This window comes from Malaclemys terrapin, chromosome 5, assembly GCF_027887155.1.
Source record: "Malaclemys terrapin pileata isolate rMalTer1 chromosome 5, rMalTer1.hap1, whole genome shotgun sequence".
Classification (NCBI taxonomy): Eukaryota; Metazoa; Chordata; order Testudines; family Emydidae; genus Malaclemys; species Malaclemys terrapin.
This window is the reverse complement of record NC_071509.1, coordinates 55,264,888-55,285,084: the sequence shown is the minus strand read 5'-3', so window position 1 is coordinate 55,285,084 and position 20,197 is coordinate 55,264,888. Positions and strand designations below refer to the sequence as shown.

At 37.9% G+C, this 20,197-nt stretch overlaps 1 protein-coding gene across 2 annotated transcripts in view; it reads left to right on the top strand.

Moving 5' to 3' along the window:
* SGCZ (sarcoglycan zeta) overlaps positions 1 to 20,197 on the top strand; it is a 393,503-nt gene that overhangs the window by 138,120 nt on the left and 235,186 nt on the right. The window contains exon 1 of one of the 2 annotated variants that reach the window (XM_054028999.1): positions 9,359 to 9,410. The exons of the other annotated variant lie outside the window; for it this stretch is intronic. Within the exon in view, the coding sequence (XP_053884974.1) occupies positions 9,363 to 9,410 (48 nt within the window). The 5' untranslated portion in view covers positions 9,359 to 9,362. Of the gene's footprint in view, positions 1 to 9,358; positions 9,411 to 20,197 lie in introns of those variants that run through there. 2 annotated transcript variants of the gene reach the window in all.

Here is a 20,197-nt window from a genome sequence, read left to right as displayed (position 1 = left end):
TTAATTCTTAGGGTACATCTACACTGCATTAAAGTATTTGGCTGGCCTCTGTCACCTGACTCCGTCTCATGGGGCTTGGACTGTGGGGCAATAAAATTGCAGTGTAAACATTTGAGCTCAGGCTGGGGCCTGGACTCTGGGCCACTGCAAGATGCTCAAAAAACTATACTGCGATTTTATAGCCTCGTGAGCCCATGTCAACTGACTCAGAGGCCAGCCAAATACTTTATTGCAGCGAAGGCATACCCTGAAAACTTCTAGGAGAGACTTTTAATTGTTTTTCCTTTTTCTACAGTACTCTGCACCATGAAAAAGAAAAATATAAAGAACAATAACATCAAGGAAATGTTGCTTGGGAAAAAAATATTATAAGGTGCTTTGTCCTTAAGTCATGTTGTAAAACCTAGAAGACTGTATGGTCTTGCTTGCAATATCTACACTGTATAGGTTAAAAAAAAATGGATACTAGGAAATGCCATTCTGGATCATACCAGTAGTCTATCTAGTCCAAGGGTGGGCAAACTATGGACCACAGGCCAGATCTGGCCCATCAGGGCTTTGGATCCGGCCCACGGATTGCCACCCCCCCTTGGTTCCCCGGGCCATGCGGCTCCCAGAAGCGACTGGCACCACATCCCTGTTGCCTTTGTGGCCGGGGGGAGGGGGAAGCAGAGGGCTCCGCGTGCTGCCCTTGCCTGCAGGCACCGCCCCCACAGCTCCCATTGGCTGAGAATGGGGAACCACGACCAATCAGAGCTTCGGGGGAGGTACTTGCAGGGGCCGCAGGAACATGGTGCCGGCCGCTTCTGGGAGCAGCGTGGGGCCAGGGCATGCAGGGAGTTTGCCTTAGCCCTGCTGTGTGCCACCACCACCCCGGAGCCACTCAAGGTAAGCAGCGCCGAGCCGGAGCCTGCACCCCTCCTACACCCCAGCCCCTTCCCCTGAGCCCGTCCTGCACCCCGCACTTTTCCTGCACCCCAACCCCCTGCCCTGAGCCCCCTCATACACCTCACACCCCTTCTTCCCAGCCCCTTGTCCTGAGCCCCTTCCTGCACACTGCACCCCCTCTGACACCCTGCACAATGTCAGGTAGTCAAACTACGCATTGTCATTTTAAACGTTATTGATTAACTACAAAACACTCTTAAAATTGGTGCTTCTGGAAATGGCACTGCAAAATTTCCTAAAGCTGCTTGACCTACCATCCTTTGTTAGGTCACTCAGAGAAGTACCGTCTTTTTGGTAACGGTGTCTGAAAATATTGATAAAGATAAATAAAATAGGTATGATGTGAAGGTGGAACTTCCTCAAGTTATGTAAACTTGCTCCCTTAGTTCCATATAACAGGTCAGTGCAAATTTTTGGTACTGTATATTGACAGCCAAGCAGGATGATTACTTAGTACTTAATCACCTCAGCAGTGATTTTTTTGATGTTTGAATAGATCAACAGGAAAAAGGTGCACTTAGATATTATATAAATAGTAGATCATTGTCATAAATAGATAGTTAAGGGTTAATACCTCTTTTACCTGTAAAGGGTTAAGAAGTTCTCTTAGCCTAGCTGACACCTGACCAGAGGAACCAATGGGGGGGCAAAATGTTTCAAAAGGAAGGAGGGAAGTTCCCTTTGTGTGGGTCAGTTTCAGTTTTGGGCAGAGTGGAAAAGATCAAGGAATCCGCTCTTATCAGAGTAGTGAGTATTAGAAAAGGAATAAATAGGTTTTGTTTATTTTCTTTTTGCAACTTGTCTTGGCATTAGGGGAATAATCAAATTGGGAATTCTTTTGTGTAACTAAGTTTTGCCCAGGGGAACATCCTCTGTGTTTTGAATCTGTTGTCTGTGAGAGTAGCTGGTATGCTAATCTCTCCCAAAGATTTGTCTTTCACCTTTCTTTTCTTTAATTAAAAGCCTTCTTTTTAAGAACCTGATTGATTTTTCCCTGTTTTTAAGATCCAATGGGATTGGGTCTGGACTCACCAGGAACTGGTGGGGGAAAGGAGAGGGGATGGTTAAATTCTCCTTGTTTTAAGATCCAAGGGTTTGGATCGGTGTTCACCAGGAAATTGGTGAAGAAGTCTCTCAAGGCTACTCAGGGAAAGGAGTTAGAAGTTGGGAGTGGTGGCAGCAGGACCAGATCTAAGTTGGTAATTGAGCTTAGGGTTGACATGCAGGTCCCCATATCTGTACTCTAAAGTTCAGAGTGGGGGTGAAACCTATGACAACCATAACTTGTATTTTAAAGTAAGCAGCTGAAAGACAAGTTTATTTCAGGCATTCTGATGTCCTTTCAAACAGTATCTCAGTTAGTGTGCGGTTTGTTCAGCATTTGTATGGCATTTAATCCTACAGTTGAACCAGCTTTTAAATATCCAAAATGTCAATGAACTAGGTAAGCAAGAGTCCCCGCACAGAAATTCTTTAGAGGCACTTTTGACTGCATGCCACATTTCATATTCTATTAGCTAGAGACTGTAATAACAACAGCAGATGACTTCTCAGTTTCAGTAGATGAAAGGCAGTGGATCTCTACTGGCAATAATAAATGTATTTGTCTGATAGAACGAAATGTTTTATACATGCATTTCAGAGAGTGACAAAAATGATGAAATTGACTGTGCAAAAATAATACTGAAAAAAATATTGATTCATGAGTAACGATATATTTTTATTTTAAAACATAATATATTCTTTATATGACCCCAGCAAAGTACAAAGGAACAAATGTGCTGAGAGAGAGAATTAATTTAGATAGAATTAAAATGCTGCATCATTTTTTTAACACAGCCTTAAATCCAGTGTTGCTGTGGATCCCCCTGTGTTGTTACATGAGTAAATTCCTTGGAAAACATGGAAATGAAGTGATTGAGCTGGCTACATATTTTTCAGGATTCAGAAATTTGTGCCAGCACTTCCTCCATATTAAGAAAGGTCAATAAGTTAAAACAGTGTGCCCAAAGTTTAATACCTAAATCCAAGCACCTTAGCAAATTGACCGATGTTAATTTTCAGAGGTGTTGAACATTAATTGCTCCCACAAAAGTAAATTGCCCCACACCGCCTGTTTAAATGGCTATGTATGGATTAAGGTGGCTAATTTTAGGCACTCAATTCTAAAAATTTTGACCTGAAGTTGTCTAAGCTCATAGTTGCTGGAAAGAGGGGTGCTGGGGTGGGGTGGCTGCCACAGCCCCTGGCTTGAAGTGGTTTCCAGCATATACTGAGTTTACAGTTTGGTTCAATGGCTCTCAGCACCCCCACTATACAAATTTTTCTAGTGCCCCTGTCTCACTCCCCCACGCTCCCAAAATCCACCACAGCAATGAGTCTCAGAGCTTGGGTTTAGACTTGAGCTCATGGGGCTTGTGTTATGGTGCTAAAAATAACCATATAGATTTTCTGGGTTGGACTGGAGCTCATGGCTTGAAGCCCACCTATGTCCCAGGGCATTGGAGCCCAAGTTCTAGCCCAAGTCAGAACAGCTATGTGGCTAAATTTATCATCCTAATGCGGGCCCAAATTTCTAGACCCAGGATCTGAGACTTGCTGACACGTTTTTGTTTTTGCAGTGTAGACATACCCTACGAGGCTAGTTTTTAAAGGTGCTTAAAAATGCAGACAAGTGCCTAGATGCCTAGTGTGTTAGTCAAAAGCATGTACTTCCCCCAAGGAATTTAAATACCTTTAAAATTCATTCCTATATTTATAAACACAGCCCTGACCAAGGTCTCTCTGAAAACATAAGTAATCCTAGAAAATATCATCCAACTGGACCAAATACTGCTTTCATTCGTATCCATTTAACTATGGTTTTATGGATATATATGAAAGCAGAAATTAGCCTTAGTCAAGTTAAAAAATCCTGCATAAAAGATTCTCTTTTTGGTTATGGAGACCACAACAACTTGTAGGCATTTGCAGTTGAATTAGAGCTCATGTGAATTTTCACACTACAGTCATCCCATTTTCTGACCAGATTTAGTGCTGATTTGAAAAAAAAAATCAAATTTTGACATTTGGACTAAAAAGTAATCAAAATTTAACTCGGAATGAAAGGGACAAATTAATCACAAATAGTTGATGACAATAGAGAGAGCTTGGCATCCTGCTTAGGCTCTATGAAGAGATTGAATTGGTATTTCAGTTTCTGAGTTGAGCAGAAAGGCAGAGGTTAATCTTAAATGACACAGCTTCTCTTTTTCCTTTGTATAGGATCAAAAGCAGAACAGAACAGGGAAGTGTCCGTGCTGATGATAAAAATTAATGGCTACTTTGGAAAGAAAATAAGGATAGAACTCATTAGAGCTGCTAACGATGCTATGTAGAGATGCTTAACAGAAATATCCCCTCCAGCTCAATAAGAGATGGGGGGGGGGCAATTCTAAAGGATGGAAAAGTGGGCAGCCCTAGTAGCCTGACACAAGATTAAGCTCTAGCTTAATAAGGGGGACCTGATGGGATGCTAAGCCAGAATGTGGTTTAAAAAAGCCTCGGAGTAAGGTAAAAGTGATTGTATAGGCCCTACAGAAATTTCCATTTAAATGGGTTTTCTGCTGTTTACCTGTTCTATACATTTGAAAGAGAAGGCCCTGATCTAGTCTTCTGTGTTAAAATATAAGTTACAGTGACTCCATCAATTTCCTTCTCTTTTATTTTTATATATATATGACTACTGTTACAAATAGCCCCTCAGATGACTATAACTTAGAGAGTAGAGAATTTTTTTTCTGTTTTCAGTCTGCTATATTTGTGTATTTGGCAGCACTTTGTGTACTGTCAATCTCACAGTTTATCTTCTAAAGTGAGTCAGTCAATTTCCTCCTGTCTTGTTTGTGAGGTTTTCAGACACAACAGTGTGGAGAGGGAGAACCTTTTTTATTAAAAAATGAAAATATTATTGTAAAAACCCAACATTTTGAAGCAGGATCTTTTAGTTGTCCATGTAGTATGTGTGGAGGGAGACATCTCTGATGTTCAGACTACTGTTTTTATTGATTGGGTTCTTTAAACCTATATAACTGACAAGTGCTTTTTGAACACTATCCGACACATTTCCTGTATTTATTTTTTTCATAATAGGGTTTACTGAAGAATTTTTCTTTTGGGGAAGGTAAACTTAGCTCAATATCATAAGAGTAGTCTTTTATTTGTATTGCAGTAGAACCTATAGGTCAGGGTCCAATTGTGTTAGACGCTGTGCAAACATACAACAGAGACAGACCCTACCCCAAGGAATTTATGATCTAAGTATATATTATATACCTATAGAGCAGGTCTTCCATCAGTTGTACCTGTTCTTATTTCTGATACATGTTGGAAGGATTTAAAACTGTACTGTAACATGTACAAATTCAAAATATAATCTTAAAAAAACTTGGAAAATTTAAGACAAATTTTGCTTTACTAGTTAAAAATGAATTACAAGATGTTATATGTTATGAAGAAGTAATTGCTCTAATTCTGTTGGTCTAACTTATAAATCTCCATGACTGTATTTTAAAGAATCCTACTCATTTTAAAATGTTTTATTTATGAATCAGTTTAAATTTTAATGAACGGTTTTTATACAAGTAAAATGATCTACATTATTCTGGAAGCCTCAAACCATTATGCTTTCCAGAGATATAGCAGAACACATAGCTTTGTCATGTAAAGAGGATAAATAGTAATTTGAAACCTTTAGCTTTGACTTCCAAGTAAAAAGTAAACTTTTTTCCTTACGAGCAAAAGTTAAACTCTTAAAAGAAACCCATCAAAACACCATTTAAAATAAATCACTGTAGATTATTTTTCTCAAACATTTGTATTAAACATTTGTCTATTTTAGTCCATGTAACAACTGAAAAATTGTGGGTTTTGTAAAGACTTATTTAAGATACCATATGTTTTAAAGATTTCTAATTGTATAACGGAGGATGTATACAATTATAATTTTTAAATAGAAAACTCATTTTTTGTGTATGTATAATGTAGACAACAGAAATTTCAGAGTTCTTACTCAGGCAGAGTGGTGTGTGTTTTGTTTTTGTTTTTCTTTTTTGTTCCCATAAAGTTCCATCATGCATATAAGCATTCTAATGTTATCCTTATAGTGGTGTAGGTGGATTACTGCATTCCTAATTATGGATGAGAGATGTCACTCAGGAGAAATTAAGAACCAGTTTGAACTAAAACTCTTTGACGATAACTTCATTTCCAATTCCCAAGTAGTTCTTTATTTCCTATTTCTTGTTGAGTCCAGGGTTTGATTATAGTATTTCCAGTCTGAATTGAAATAAGAAATAACAGACGCTCAAGATGTTTGGTCTTATGAGATTTTCTTCTCAATTTTGCAACTTGACTCAGAAACAGATATTTGTTAGGGCTTTCCAAATATTGCTAGAATGCTATGAACTTTCTGGTGGTGATCTTGTAAATTCTCCTTTTGGACTGAAACTTCCCATCTCATGTTTTGGAGTAGCTCATAGGTAATTTTCAGTCACTTGTAACTTTTCAAATTTTGAACCATGTTCCTTCAAACACAAAGACAATTATCTTAGTTGCAGACTAAATGCGTGGCAAGAGTAAAGTTTAAAAATATAAGTGAGTGTAAGAGTCAATAGTGTAACACTGTTGCAAAAAAATGAAACATCATTCTTGGATGTATTAGCAAGAGTGTTGTAAGCAAGATGCGAGAAATAATTCTACTCTACTCTGCGCTGAGCGGGAGTATAGTGTTCAGTATAGTGGCCTGAATGAGAGTATAGTGTTCAGTTCAGTGTGCCACATTTTGGGAAAGGTGTGTAATAAAAATGGAGAAAGTCCAGAGAAAAGCAACAAGAATGATTAAAGGCATAGAAAACATGACCTATGAGGGAAGACTGAAAAAATTGGGTTCGTTTAGTCCGGAGAATAGAAGACTGAGAGGTGACATAATAGCTTTCAAGTACATAAAAGGTAGTTACAAGGAGGAGGGAGAAAAATTGTTCTCCTTGACCTCTGAGTGTAGGACAAGAAGCAATGGGTTTAAATTGCAGCAAGGGAGGTTTAGGTTGGACATTAGGAAAAAACTTCCTAACTGCCAGAGTCATTAAACATTGGAATAAATTGCCTGGGGGAGGTTGTGGAATCTTCCTCATTGGAGATTTTTAAGAGCAGGTTAGACAAACGTGTCAGGGATGGTCTAGATAATAAGTCTTGCCATGAGTGCAGAGGACTGGATTAGATGACCTCTTGAGGTTCCTTCCAATCCTATGATTCTATGAGTCAGTGGACAGCAAAAATAGTATTTATACTATATTTTGGACATAGAAGCCTGTGCAACTTGTGTGTGTGTGTTCGCGCGCACGCACACACACACAGCTCATCTGAATTATTTCAAACTCTGTCCACAGAAAATACTTTTTGAATGAAAGTAAGCATGAGAAATTCCTGCCCAAAGGGAACACTTTTTTAAAAAAATTGAAAGTTAAAGTGAAATGATGAGAGGGTTAGAACGTCTCTTTCAACCTGTGTTTAGATTGCACAATCTGTAGCATTGTCACTAACTCTGGCAGAAGAACTAGGAAGTCTGCAACCAGGGTCAGATTTAGGGGCAGGTGTTAGCATGAATAAATACAGATTTGCAGATCCCAGTATGCAAATTCATCATCTTTTATGACCAGGATAAATAATGCATGCAAATCATGCATCAAAGTCCTGAAGTGGGCTACAAATATAATAAAAAATAAGGTATTCAAAAGTTTAACAAATGGGATTGGGGGTCAACAAAGACGCTCCTTGCCTGAGGGCGCCATTTGGTTTAGGGCCCTGTCTGCACCTTAGGAAGTTAATAGTTATCTCAAAGAGTAAATTTGTTCTTCTTTGAAATCTCATTTACCTGATGAAGGATTGGTGTGGGAATTTTATAGTGTGTGAAGTTTATTATGTAAGAAATTATCTTCAGGCGTGTTCTGACACTAATGTAACTATAGTTTAAAAAAAATCTGTTTTGGGGGAAAAGAAGCTGAAGTCTTGGTATATGCAGTGAATTTTGAGAGAGAGCATGTGAGGACAGTAAAACACCACCAAGCCTACAGCCAGAAATTGTTGTTCTATACCCTCTTTCGGGACAACTGCATCCAAACAGAATTGCCACTCTATCTATAATAGGAGGTAATGAGTAACAAATGAATTTCTATTTGGAAAGGTGACTTTGGTAGGAAAGCAGCTGGGTGTAGAAAGGTAGGAGATACCAGGAGAAGCTTGTTCTTTGCTATCTATACCAGTGGTTCTCAAACTTGATTGACCACACACCAACTTCTTTGGGTCTGGAGTAGTTTACAGCCCCCACCCCCACCCCATCACCACACAAGTACATAAGCCAATTTAAAAAAAAAATACACAACTCTCATTAAATATTAAACAGCAAGACATTGATTCAAACAGACCCAATGATCCATTGTAATAAGACCAAGAGCAAAATTGCAATTGTGGTTGATACTTACTATTAAATGTGCACACTGCGTTGTAGCAAATGGATTAATGTACATTAATGGCAATGACGTATAATGCCATGCAAGCTTCACAGAAATCTGTCAAAATGCAGAGCACCATCTAGAGGCAAATGCCTAGCATCTGAGGACCTGATATGTCTGGAGGAATCAGTTTTGCTAGTTATTCATTGTTGTGGGTAAAATGTGCAGAGTCAGGTTTTTTTGTTTCCTTTTTGTTCCCCCCGCCTCCAAAGTATCTCACACACCCGCTCCCCTCCCCCCCCCCCGCAATTTGAGAACCTCTGATCTAGACAAATACCAGTTCTTATGAATAGATGGCCTTAAATTGAATCCATCCTGAGCACTGAATGAAGCAGAAGACCTGTGGCAAAAATAGAATGTGATCATATAATTAAAGACTGTATCATAATACATATGCACAGGCATCCTTAATTCTGGCATTTTCTAACTTTTGAGTATTTGTTTTAATTTGCACCCTAAATAACATTCTTTAAGATGAATGTTTGGTGTGTAATTTCCTAGGGGTTTGCTGCTGTTTTATAGTGGTTTTGTTTTTAGGAAAAAGTAAAAACAAATTCTATGTTAGATACAACTGCAATAACACCTAACCATCAGTCCTCATCATTAGGGTTTGAACTCGCAGCATAGACTTTTAGCAGTTGACTACAGGACTAACTGTATTAACAGTTAACGGGAGATCTGTTATCCTGGAGGGTGGATGGACCACTGATACCATACATTAGATGTGAAGGATGGGAGAAGCCTGGCCTGACTTTCTCTCCATGCTCCTCTTCTTCCAGAAGATGGGGACTTCTTGCCCCTTGTGGTGACCCCAGAGGCAAAATGAGACATGGGGCCATGTGCCTGGTCTGAGAGAGGGATGTGAGGATGCCTTTCCTCCCCAACCACCACTACAGCTGCTCCAGCAGTTCCCAGGTATTTACAGTGCACTGCAGGTAGTGCATTGGTGGTGCTGTTTCTTTGGCAATGGTGTGTGGGCTTGTTTTTTTTAGAACGCTTATGTTCAGTTCTTATTTTAAAGAGCTGTCAGTGTTTTCCTGAGGAACTCAAATAGAAGGGAAATGGCAATTTTTAATAGTTTGCAACTCAGCTAGCCTGAATGTGGCAAACAATGCACTGCTCTAGCTCCAGCAACTTTCTTCCTGCTAAATTTCAAAGACCTCCTCAAACAATTAGTGTCTCAAAAACTATTCTAGAACAATTAAGATTGAGAACAACCTCTTGCTGTTTGCAAAAGCTTCATCACAATACTAACAATGTAAGCTGGTTTTTTTTCTCCAAAGACTGCTTCCACACCAAAAAACAAACTTTGTAAGACTACATATAACAGTGCCACCTGGTGATTCCCACCACAACAATGCAGTAAATGAAATCTGCAAATAAACAGAATTTGCAATGTTCATGTCTACATATAGGCTATAGTTAGGTATTACCATCATTTTACAGATTGATCTGAGACACAGGCACATAGAAAGCCGAATTTTGGTCTCAGCTGCACAAATATAATACTTGAATAAATCAATGCAGTTATACCAATGTAAATCTGGAGTAACTGAGGACAGAATTTGTCTCAGAAGTTAAATTACTTGCCTGTGCAAGGATAATATGATTTAATGGATTTCACTTGGGTCTGGATCCAGGAAATCTGGATTCCATTCCAAGTTCTGATACACGCTTTCTGTGTGACCTTGACCATAGCTCACTTCTTCTATGTGTGAATTGAAGGGAAAGTTTACCTACTTCATGATTAAATGTTGTTAATTCTGTATGACTAAAAAAATATTAGTGCTAGTCCTTTTAGAGGATGGCAGTGTAACTTAGGAACCACCTACCTCCCCATCTTAAATTCCCGCTGAGAGATACCATCACCATGCATTTTCACACTTGTACATTTTCAACCAGAAGTAGCATTTTAAATGTCTCATGCAAATAATCCATTGCATTTCCTAATGCTTCTTTGTTTGCTACTTGGTGCTTTGTGGAGTTTTTCTAACAAAAATAGCATCAGTATCGTTGCTCTGTTTTTATTTGTGCCACACAAGACGTTTGCTACATACTTCACATAGCAAATAGTGAGACAAACCTCTTCCCAAAAGGGCCTGGTTTACAATCTAGAATTTAGATATATGTGGCATGACAAGTGAGAGAGCAAATGAGGGAAGTAAGGATAGTTTTAGGTAAATAAAACCACATGGTAAGTCAAGGATCATATACACTTCATGATGGTTTATTTTATTTTTTTTCTGTATATTTTTTTCTGTATTTTCAAGGATATGTTATGATGAAAAATGTATTACCAACTGAACTCTTGATTTAAGGCCCTCTGTTTGCAGTTTTACTGTGGTTTGTTTGTTGCAGGGTGGGGGAGTATCAAAAATTTCCTGGGTTTTACAAAAGCTGCTATTTGGTTTTTACCAATTATTTTTTTCACCCCAATATTGGACCACTCAAGTAGGTGATTATGTTAAGAAAACCCAATACATTACAGTAGGTAGATGTGTAGATTTTAATAAGTTAGTCTAAGTGTAAATGTGATGCTGTTAAAGTAAGACAGTGTAGTGGGAAACACACCTGTGCATGCATGCACGTGCATACCTCCCATTAACTTTCTGTTCTTGAAATAAACTGCAGTATTAAACTGCTTTTACTTTCAACGCACTTACCTTTCTCTGTTTGTTGGTTTCTTTCTGTCTTCTTGTACCCTGATACTGCCCCAGAAAATTGAGGTTATTTTTTCTTTCTTGGAGATTCTCATCCATGTTTAATGTTTTTATAATAAACACTGGTAAATTCCTGGGAAATTTTAAACAAAATTAAAAACTTAAAACGAAGGGCCTTGTTTTGTACTGTAGTAGAAAGGGCCCTTAGAAATTGCTGATGATACAATAAGATATTGTTTCTGTAACTTACTCTTATTTTTACTTTGAGAAGCACAAAAATATGTATTTCTTTTACTCATTTTATTACACACCATTTAAAGTTTTATCATATTAAACATGAACTAAAGCAACACATTCACCCCCTCCCCACTTATTTCTAGTGAATTGTGATGAGCAAGGACTATCATTAAAAAGCCATTAATTTTGACATATGATGATGCCAGCATACTATTAATCTAATAAAAACAGAATATATGTTTCAAACCTACATGATAAATTTAGCTAGTACAGTAGAACTGTAAAACAGATGTTCCTGCCAGAAATTATTAATTGTTAGAGCTGAAATTCTTAAGATTTACTGTAATATTTTAAAAATAAATTTGTATTTGACACGTACCACATATCTACTGTGGAGATGACTAATGCATTTACAATAATTGTGTGCTAGGTTTCATTATTATAGCTGCTTTTCTGTAATTTCTTAAATACATAAACTGGATTCTAATCTCTGATCTGTAGCCCACATCAATTCTTAACTCAGACTCTGCATGTAAAAGCAAATCAGAACTGCAGTTCAGAAATGCAGCAAGACAGAGTGAACATCTGAGATTATAAAAGACAGGAACAGTTAGGATTATGGGTTTTTTAATATACAGCAATTTTTTCATAGTAGTGGAAACAATTCCCAGATTGATAATATAATTTGTATAGCTATAGACTCTCTAGAATATATTCTAATCCAATTTTGATTTCTGACAGCAAACTATTTATTGTCTGGTATGATAGTATTTATTACTTTGGCTGGTTTTAATTTGGCTTTGAATGTGACTCAGTTATTTGTATTAATTCATTCTGTAAACTTCCAAGGGCCTTCCTGAAATATACCATGGTTTGTAAAGTAACTGAAATGAAGAGATACATTTGAAACAAGGATATTTCTGTTTTATGTAGTAAGCATTTCAAAGAGAGCCTACAGATATAGTAGAGGATTAGAATCTCATAGTATTGAAGTCCTGTAGTCATATCTGTCAGTTATGGTTTCCAGACTTTTGTAACTAAAAAGACACTGAAACTTCAAAAATGCATTCAGGATGCCATCTTCATTCTCATAATTATATCTTCAGGCACTCTACAATAAACAGTGCAATACAAGGAGTGCTTGGCTAAGATTTCTGTGAGGTTTGGTATTAATTCCATGGTTTAAAAAAAAAAAATTCTTACTTTCTAATTACTAATCAAATTATGTATACTGAAGATTTTGATTATAGTGGTTCTAAATATCCACTTGCAAAACAAATTGCAAAATAATATTATTCTGTGGTTGGTTGGTTGGTTTATCTTTTTGGATACATTTCATGTTTGGGTTGAGATCACCATTTAGAAGTTGCAGGGTTAGAAGGTGGTGACAAACAAAAAGTAGTCTGAAGCTGATGAACAAAAAATTAGGTGATTTAGGATTAGGTGATTGAGGATTCATTACTGAAAACAGAAAGACATTCTCTGTCAAACTACTAGTTGTGGATTTTAATGTTGTGCTCAGGAGACAAGTGCTTTCTTTCTGCATAATTTTGTGTTTTGCAGGGTAGAACCTCTATCTAGTTTCTATTCATTTCTATCAACAATGTTTTAATTATATTTCCTTTCCCCCTTTTTGTAATGATCCTTTGAGGGCTTTCTTTAGGGCTGAGACAGTTTGTGATACACAAAGGAAGGTCGATTTTTAATAAGTATGAGTAATAATGGTTCAAATAAGATGAAGACTGACAACTTTTTCCCCAATGGTTGAACAAATCTAAATCTTTTTTTCAGATTTGAAAAAAGTTAATTTTCACCTGCCTCCTAATCAGCTGTATTCTGTGGACATGTCCATGGCTTGATCAAAAGGTATACATGACCTAGCTTTGGTCCAGTTAGCTTGCTTAAAATAGCAGTGAGATAAATGCAGAAATTTAAGTGTGTGTATTTATGTAGTTTATGGAAAAAGGAAGAAATAGATAGTAATCAATTTATAAATTAGAAGTTATAACATGTAGAAAATTGATAAGGGAAGCCATGGATCAGCGAGGACAGAGGGAGATAAAATCCATGGCAGGTAGGCTAATGGCAATAGGAAGGCATTTTAAAATATTAGAAATAAATGAAATCCTAGCAATGGCATAGACCATTGCTAGATGCAGATGGTTAAGCGGTTAATAATCATGCAGAAATGTCTGAAGTGCTGAAAAAAATATTTCTCATCTGTATTTGGAATGAAGCAGGATGAGATATTTGAATCACATGAGAATGAAAAAGTTCCTTCTGGACCATTAGTAAACAAGGATGTTAAACACATTCTAGAGATAAACATTTTTATAATCACCAGACCCAGGCAACTTGCACCCGAAAGTTCTAAAGAGTTGGCTAAGGAAATCTCTGGCTCACTGATTTTAATTTCTAATAAATCTTGGAGTAGTGAATAATCCCAGAAGATTGATATGCCAGTATTCAAAAATATGAAGCAGGGTGACTGGGTACCTATAGGCTTGTTAGTCTGACACCGGTACTACACAAAGTAATAAAAAAGCTAATATGGGATTCAATTCATAAAGAGTCAAAGGATAGAAAATAATTTAATGCCAGTCAACATAGTTTTATAGAAGTAGGTCTTGTTAAACCTAATTTTGTTCTTTCAGATTACAAGTTTGGTTGATAAAAGTAACTGTGTAATATAACTTGGTGCTTGTTTACAAGGGGAAGTGAGTGCACAGGAAGTTTGAATTCGAGATAATTAGCAACTCTGCACTAACTCCCCATTTGGACACTCTTACTATGAACTACAAGGGCTCTTAGGTGGTTTCCCTTAGTAAACTTTAAAAAGTATTCATTTAAAGTCATTTGTGGTGTGCAGTAAGGCAGTTCACTCAGGGGGTCAATGTGGGATAGTTATTGCATTGTAAATTCAGGCCCTAGCTTCCTGCACACTCACTTCCCTGCGTAGATAAGCCCTTAAACCTTTGTAAGGCATTTGACTAAGTACTACATGACATTCTGATTAAAAAAAATTAACACTATCGAACAGCAATAAAACACTTGTTAGATTAAGAACTGGCTAATTGGTAGATCTCAAAATATAGGTGTTAATAGGGAATTCCCATCTAAGAGGGGGGTTCCACAGGGATTGTGGTAGGCCCAATGCTACTAATTGTTTTTGTCAATGATCTGGAAATAAATACAAAATCATTGCTGAAAAAAATTGTGGATGTCACAAAGATTGGTCGAGTGGTAAATATTGATGATGACAGGGCAGTCATACAAAGCAATCTGGCTCTCTTGGTAAGCTGGGCCCGTGCAGACAAAATAAATATTAACAGATCCAGATGGAGAGTTATAATTCTGGAACAAGGAATGCAGGCAATACCTACAGAATAGGGGACTGTATCCTGGAAAATAGTGACTCAAAGGATTTAGGAGTCATAGTGGACAAACAATTGAACATGAGCTCACAGTGCAATACTGTGACAACCAGGACGGATGTGATCCTTGGATGTATAAATAGGGGAGTAATGAGTCGGAGTAGGATGATCATATGTTTATCTCACAGATGGACAGGTACAGAGGTAAATACTGGAATATTGCATATAATTATGGTGCCCGCAATTAAAATAGGATGATGGAAAAACTAGAAAGGGTGCAGAAAAGAGCCATAAAAATTATTTGAGGGCTAGAGCTCAATCTGTTTAGTTTAGCAAAAAGATTGAAAGATTACATTATTACAGTGTGTAAATACCTTGCCAGGGTGGGAATGCATGGTACTAAAAGCCTCTTTAATCTAATGGAGAAAGGCATAATAAGAACCAGTGGCTGAAAGCTGAAACCAGACAAATTCTAATAAGTCACAATTTTTGAAGAGTGAGGATGATTAACCATGGGAACCAACTATCAAGAGAAATGGTAGAGTCTCCACCTCTTGTTGTTTTCAGATCAAGACTGGATGCCTTTCTGTATATGCTTTAGTCAAACTCAAGTTGTTAAGCTCAATACAGTGGCAACTGGATGAAATTTAATGGCTTGTGATATACAGAAGGTCAGACAACATGATCTAATGGTCCTATCTGGCATTAAACAGTGTGAATCTATGAAAAGTTACTTAAGGCACTTTTGAAAACAGTGGGCTTTTATACAGCTTGGAATAAGTTTTAAATGTGAATAAATGGAAAGTACCTATATGACTGAATTTTGTTGTAAGAAAACACAAAGAGATAAATTCTGTGATGGCTTACACGCAGACAATTCCAAGGATTGAAAAACACACTGAAATATTTCAAAGTATGGCTCCCGTAAAGGACAGATAAGATTTTAGAATTCCTGGCTCCAGTGAAATCCATGGCAAAACTCCCATTTACTTTCTTAAGAGTGAAATCCTGACTCCAAATTCTGATCCAAAGCCCATTCAAGTCATTGGGAGCCTTTCAATGGATTTTTAATCCTGCCTATATAATTCAAATTCAAGTGTTTCTCTGTAAAAATCTGCATTTTATGTTCACTTTAAAAATATATATATATATACAAGTAATGTGGTGATTAAGAAATCAAATCAAGAAAAAATACTTTTTTACTCATACTAATATCAGTAGTATCCATGTTTCTATTAAAGAGAGAGAAACAACACAGTAGAGCAAAAAGATGTTTTATAATGTAAAACATACTTAAACTTTTGGGTGCAGTATTTTCTCTTCTCCTGAAGTAATTTGCAATTGGATACAGTTAATTGAAGTGTAAAAACTCACAGATGAAAATATACTAGATAGTGTTCCTTTTTAACATTTAGTGCTTATCTTTCCCTTTGTATAAAAAAAGTCTTGCTGTTAGTTACCAGCTGCCATATGTCTAACTATGACATGATCTTAATACACTTTTATCATCCCAGTATGTGTCCCCCATCTGACATGCTTTTCCACATCAACAGATACCTTAATTTTTAGAGCATACATGCTGCTAGAGTACCAACAACCAGATTTGTACTCTACGGGGCTTGGCTTAAGTTTTCTGCTAAGAAGATGTAATCAAACAGATCTTTCGCTCTGGAATCCAACAAAAGTGCTGATGAAAAGGCAGACTGCTAAAAGAATCCTGTATTTAACATAATTGTTATCATATGATTTGTTTTTAGAATTACAGAACGTTAGAAATGCACATATCTAAGCATTACATTTACTTAGATTATAAAATTCTGCAGATTCAAAGGACCAGGAATCGAGCATAGTCATATGCTAGAAAAAACATCTTCAGCAGCAGAAGTTCAGGGTAGAAGATGGCCACCCAAATTCTGTCTTCTATAAGTTGTGGAAATATCACAAAGGGTCTGTAAACCAGTATCAGCTAGAATTTAAATACATGTCAACGTTGCTTTTTCAGCACATTAGTGCACTCCGCTTTGGGGGGATAGGGTTTCCTGTTTCAAGATACCAGAAAGTATTTGGTCCAAAACACAAAATAAAAAACTCCTAGTCTCAATAAAAGTCTGGATAAATAGAGAGGCATTGCAATGTTTCCTGAAGAGCAACACATTTGGACTCTCCCTGGTAAATCAAGGAGGAGAGTGAATTCCATGGCCCTCATCTGCCACCAGCCTCAAAAAAACAAATCCGGGCAATTCTGACTCAGAAGTTTTATCTGATTTTAGTTGTCATATTATAACACAGAGAGGTAATTTTTTTTTATTTACAGAGGATCAAAAGCTTTGCATGTTAAAACCAACAACTTTAATTGTCCTGGAAACTAATTGGAAGTCCGTACAGTTTATGGAGCACTCTTGTAGTGTGCTCCCTGAAAGAAGCATTGCTATATACATAGGCAGCTGCTTTCTGCATTAGTTAAACTCTTGAGTGATCTGCAGGTGTATCCGAGCAGTATTCCAGTCTGGAAGTAACAAACAGACAAGTTGCAGACACCACTGATTTGGTCAACTTTATATATACTGTCTACACACATGCATGTTACATATCTAGATTGTCAGGTGCATTTTGAACCTTATATTCATAGAGGAATTTTACAAGTGACTGCTTCTTGGATGCCATTTTAGGAACCTTTGCCTCCAACCTTAGATCCAGTTCAATGCTGTCTTTCTGCAGTTTTCACAGATTTACTGTTGTCGTATCTATCAAAGATTTTGATTACAAAATTAACTTGGTCAACTCCTTTTAGGACCTGCTTCAGAAATACTCCACAGCCAAATCATCTAATTTGTATTCAGCCATCGTTTGTGTGACAGCCATGGCATCTGTGATGTACACTATAATTTCTGTGTTGCATACCTTTGTTCATGGATTCTTTCAGATGGAGCTTCTAGCTGGTGCCTGAATTCATCTTAGTCTGTTCTTTTCATTGTCCTGGGAGCACAGAAGAGGGGCACAGGTCCTATTGGGCGACCAAGAAAAGTTGCCATTGAAACATCATCTCTGCATCTTGCTAAGGACAGGGCTCTGTGGAAACAATATCTGAACTGAAAGCTACTGTGTTTGTCCCTCCCTTGCCAGACTTAAATTTGGTGGTGTTGGCCATGTTAGCAAATGTTTCGATGTCAGATTTCTTGAGTGAGCTGAAGAAGCTACATATGCCTTCAGACTCAACTGTTTTCAGAGTAGCAGCCGTGTTAGTCTGTATCCGCAAAAAGAACGGGAGTACTTGTGGCACCTTAGAGACTAACAAATTTATTAGAGCATAAGCTTTCGTAGTCCACGAAAGCTTATGCTCTAATAAATTTGTTAGTCTCTAAGGTGCCACAAGTACTCCTGTTCTTTTAGCAGAATCAACTGTGCACCAAAATTTCCTGTTTTCAGTAGCATTTTGTGTACATCTGATATTACATGCAGTCCACTAGATATGTTGATAAGCACCTCTGAATGTAATTCAGGGTCAAGTGGGTTTGTCATAACGTTTATGAAATGCTTGGTAAAAGCTGTAACATGCTTTTGATCCCTTGCCTCTGCACTGAATAGGAGTGGGGTGATGAAGATAAAGTCCTCAACTCTCTCTCTCTCTTATAGGTTTTGCATGTTCACTCAGGACATTTTGTGAGGGTCCATCTGACGGGGGCTGACTTCTTCTTGTCAGTCCTACAATCCCACTGCTGCTCATTGAGTCTTAACTATAGAAGCAGATGAACATGATGCTTTCATATCAGATTGAGTCTGATTTCTTTCCTAGATTCAGTATAGTTCTGACATATGCCAAATTCAACTTGTTTGTGTATTTTGGAAAGCAACCTCTCTGATAGGGTATAGGTGGCACATCATCTAAACTAGAAAGCTTATCCAGTAGCCACCAATACAATTAATCTTTCCTGGCTTCTGCTGCCGGCATGACACTAGGCCTCATATTCTTCATAGAGATGATATTGGGATATGATTATGGCATAACTATGATGTACTTTATGCAAGATGGGTCATGTGAGATATCATTAAAAAGGTTGTGATTTACTGAATGATTATCCTATTTGTATGCATGTATCATTTGGTATCTGAAGTTAGGAATATTGTCTATGCATCAATTACAAATGTGTTTACACCTGGGAATGCCCACCTGGCAGAATGCAATCAGTCTAGATGGCTGTCTGGAAAGTACCATTAGGGAGAACGATAGGACTTAGAAGATGCTAATCTCCCACTGGGGAGCCTTCCTGAGGATGCTACAAATAGCCTCTGGTTCATGGCTGCTATGACACTATGGGATCATGCGACCAAGTCACCTGGTACTGGACTCCATCATAGAATGCCAGTGTTTTTCCATTGAAAGGTGTGGGAACTAAAGAGAGGAGACACAGGGTTACCACCATATGCAAAAGCTATTTAAGGAAGGGGAGTGACATAATCTTGGTTCTCCTTCACTGACTCCCCACCCAAAGGAGACGTTTGGAAACACCTGAGAAACAAGGACTGAACTGGGAGAAAAAGGCTGAACCCAGGCTACAGGGATTTCTAGCCTGTGGAAGGTATACCTGGGGTTTTAAGCTGCAAGCAAGTGCAGCTTGCCTTCAAGAATCTCTGTAAATTGCCTAAACCAACAATTAGGGGGCAAATTGGCCACTCATATTCAATTTCTTTATTATATTAAGCTTAGACTGTGTTTTTGTTTATTTGCTCAGTGATCTGCTTTGATTTGTTTGCTATCATTTATATTCACTTAAAATCTATCTTTTGTAGTTAATAACGTTATTTTTGTTTTCTCTGAAAAAAACAATGTGTGGCAATCCTAACTGGGGGCAGAAAGCTGTTGCATATCTTCCTCCACATTGAGAGAGGGAGTGAATGTCATGAGATTACGCTGTACAGTTCCCTGTGCAGCACAAGATGGTATAATTTTGGGTTTACCCTTCCAAGGGGTGTGTGCACTTCAGAAACTGGGCAGTTTCTTAGATGAGCCTTCCCATGCAGATCTGATCTCAGTATCTGTGTGGAGCTGCAGCTGGGTGTGTCCCTACCTGTATGTGTGCTGGAAGGGGCTTGAGAGCCTGTCACAGCAGTACAGTATAAAGGGAGCCCAGACTGGTGGGTCAGGAGGGCTCAGTGGTACCCCAGTTCCAAGTGGCACCCTGGAAGGAGTCCATCACACCACCAGTACAATTAATCTCTCCTGGCTTCTGCCGCCAGCATCACAGAATTATGTCCAGCACTGCATTCTTTTGATTTTGAAAAATAACATTTTTCAGTTTTTGTGAAGAGTCTTTTTCTCTTTGTTCTTTTCTCTTTAAGAGGCTTGTATCCTCCATGTCTTCATATATGTAACTTCCTGTGGAGGTAAAATTCCCAAAGTATATTGTTAGGATTAGCACCACTACTTCCACCA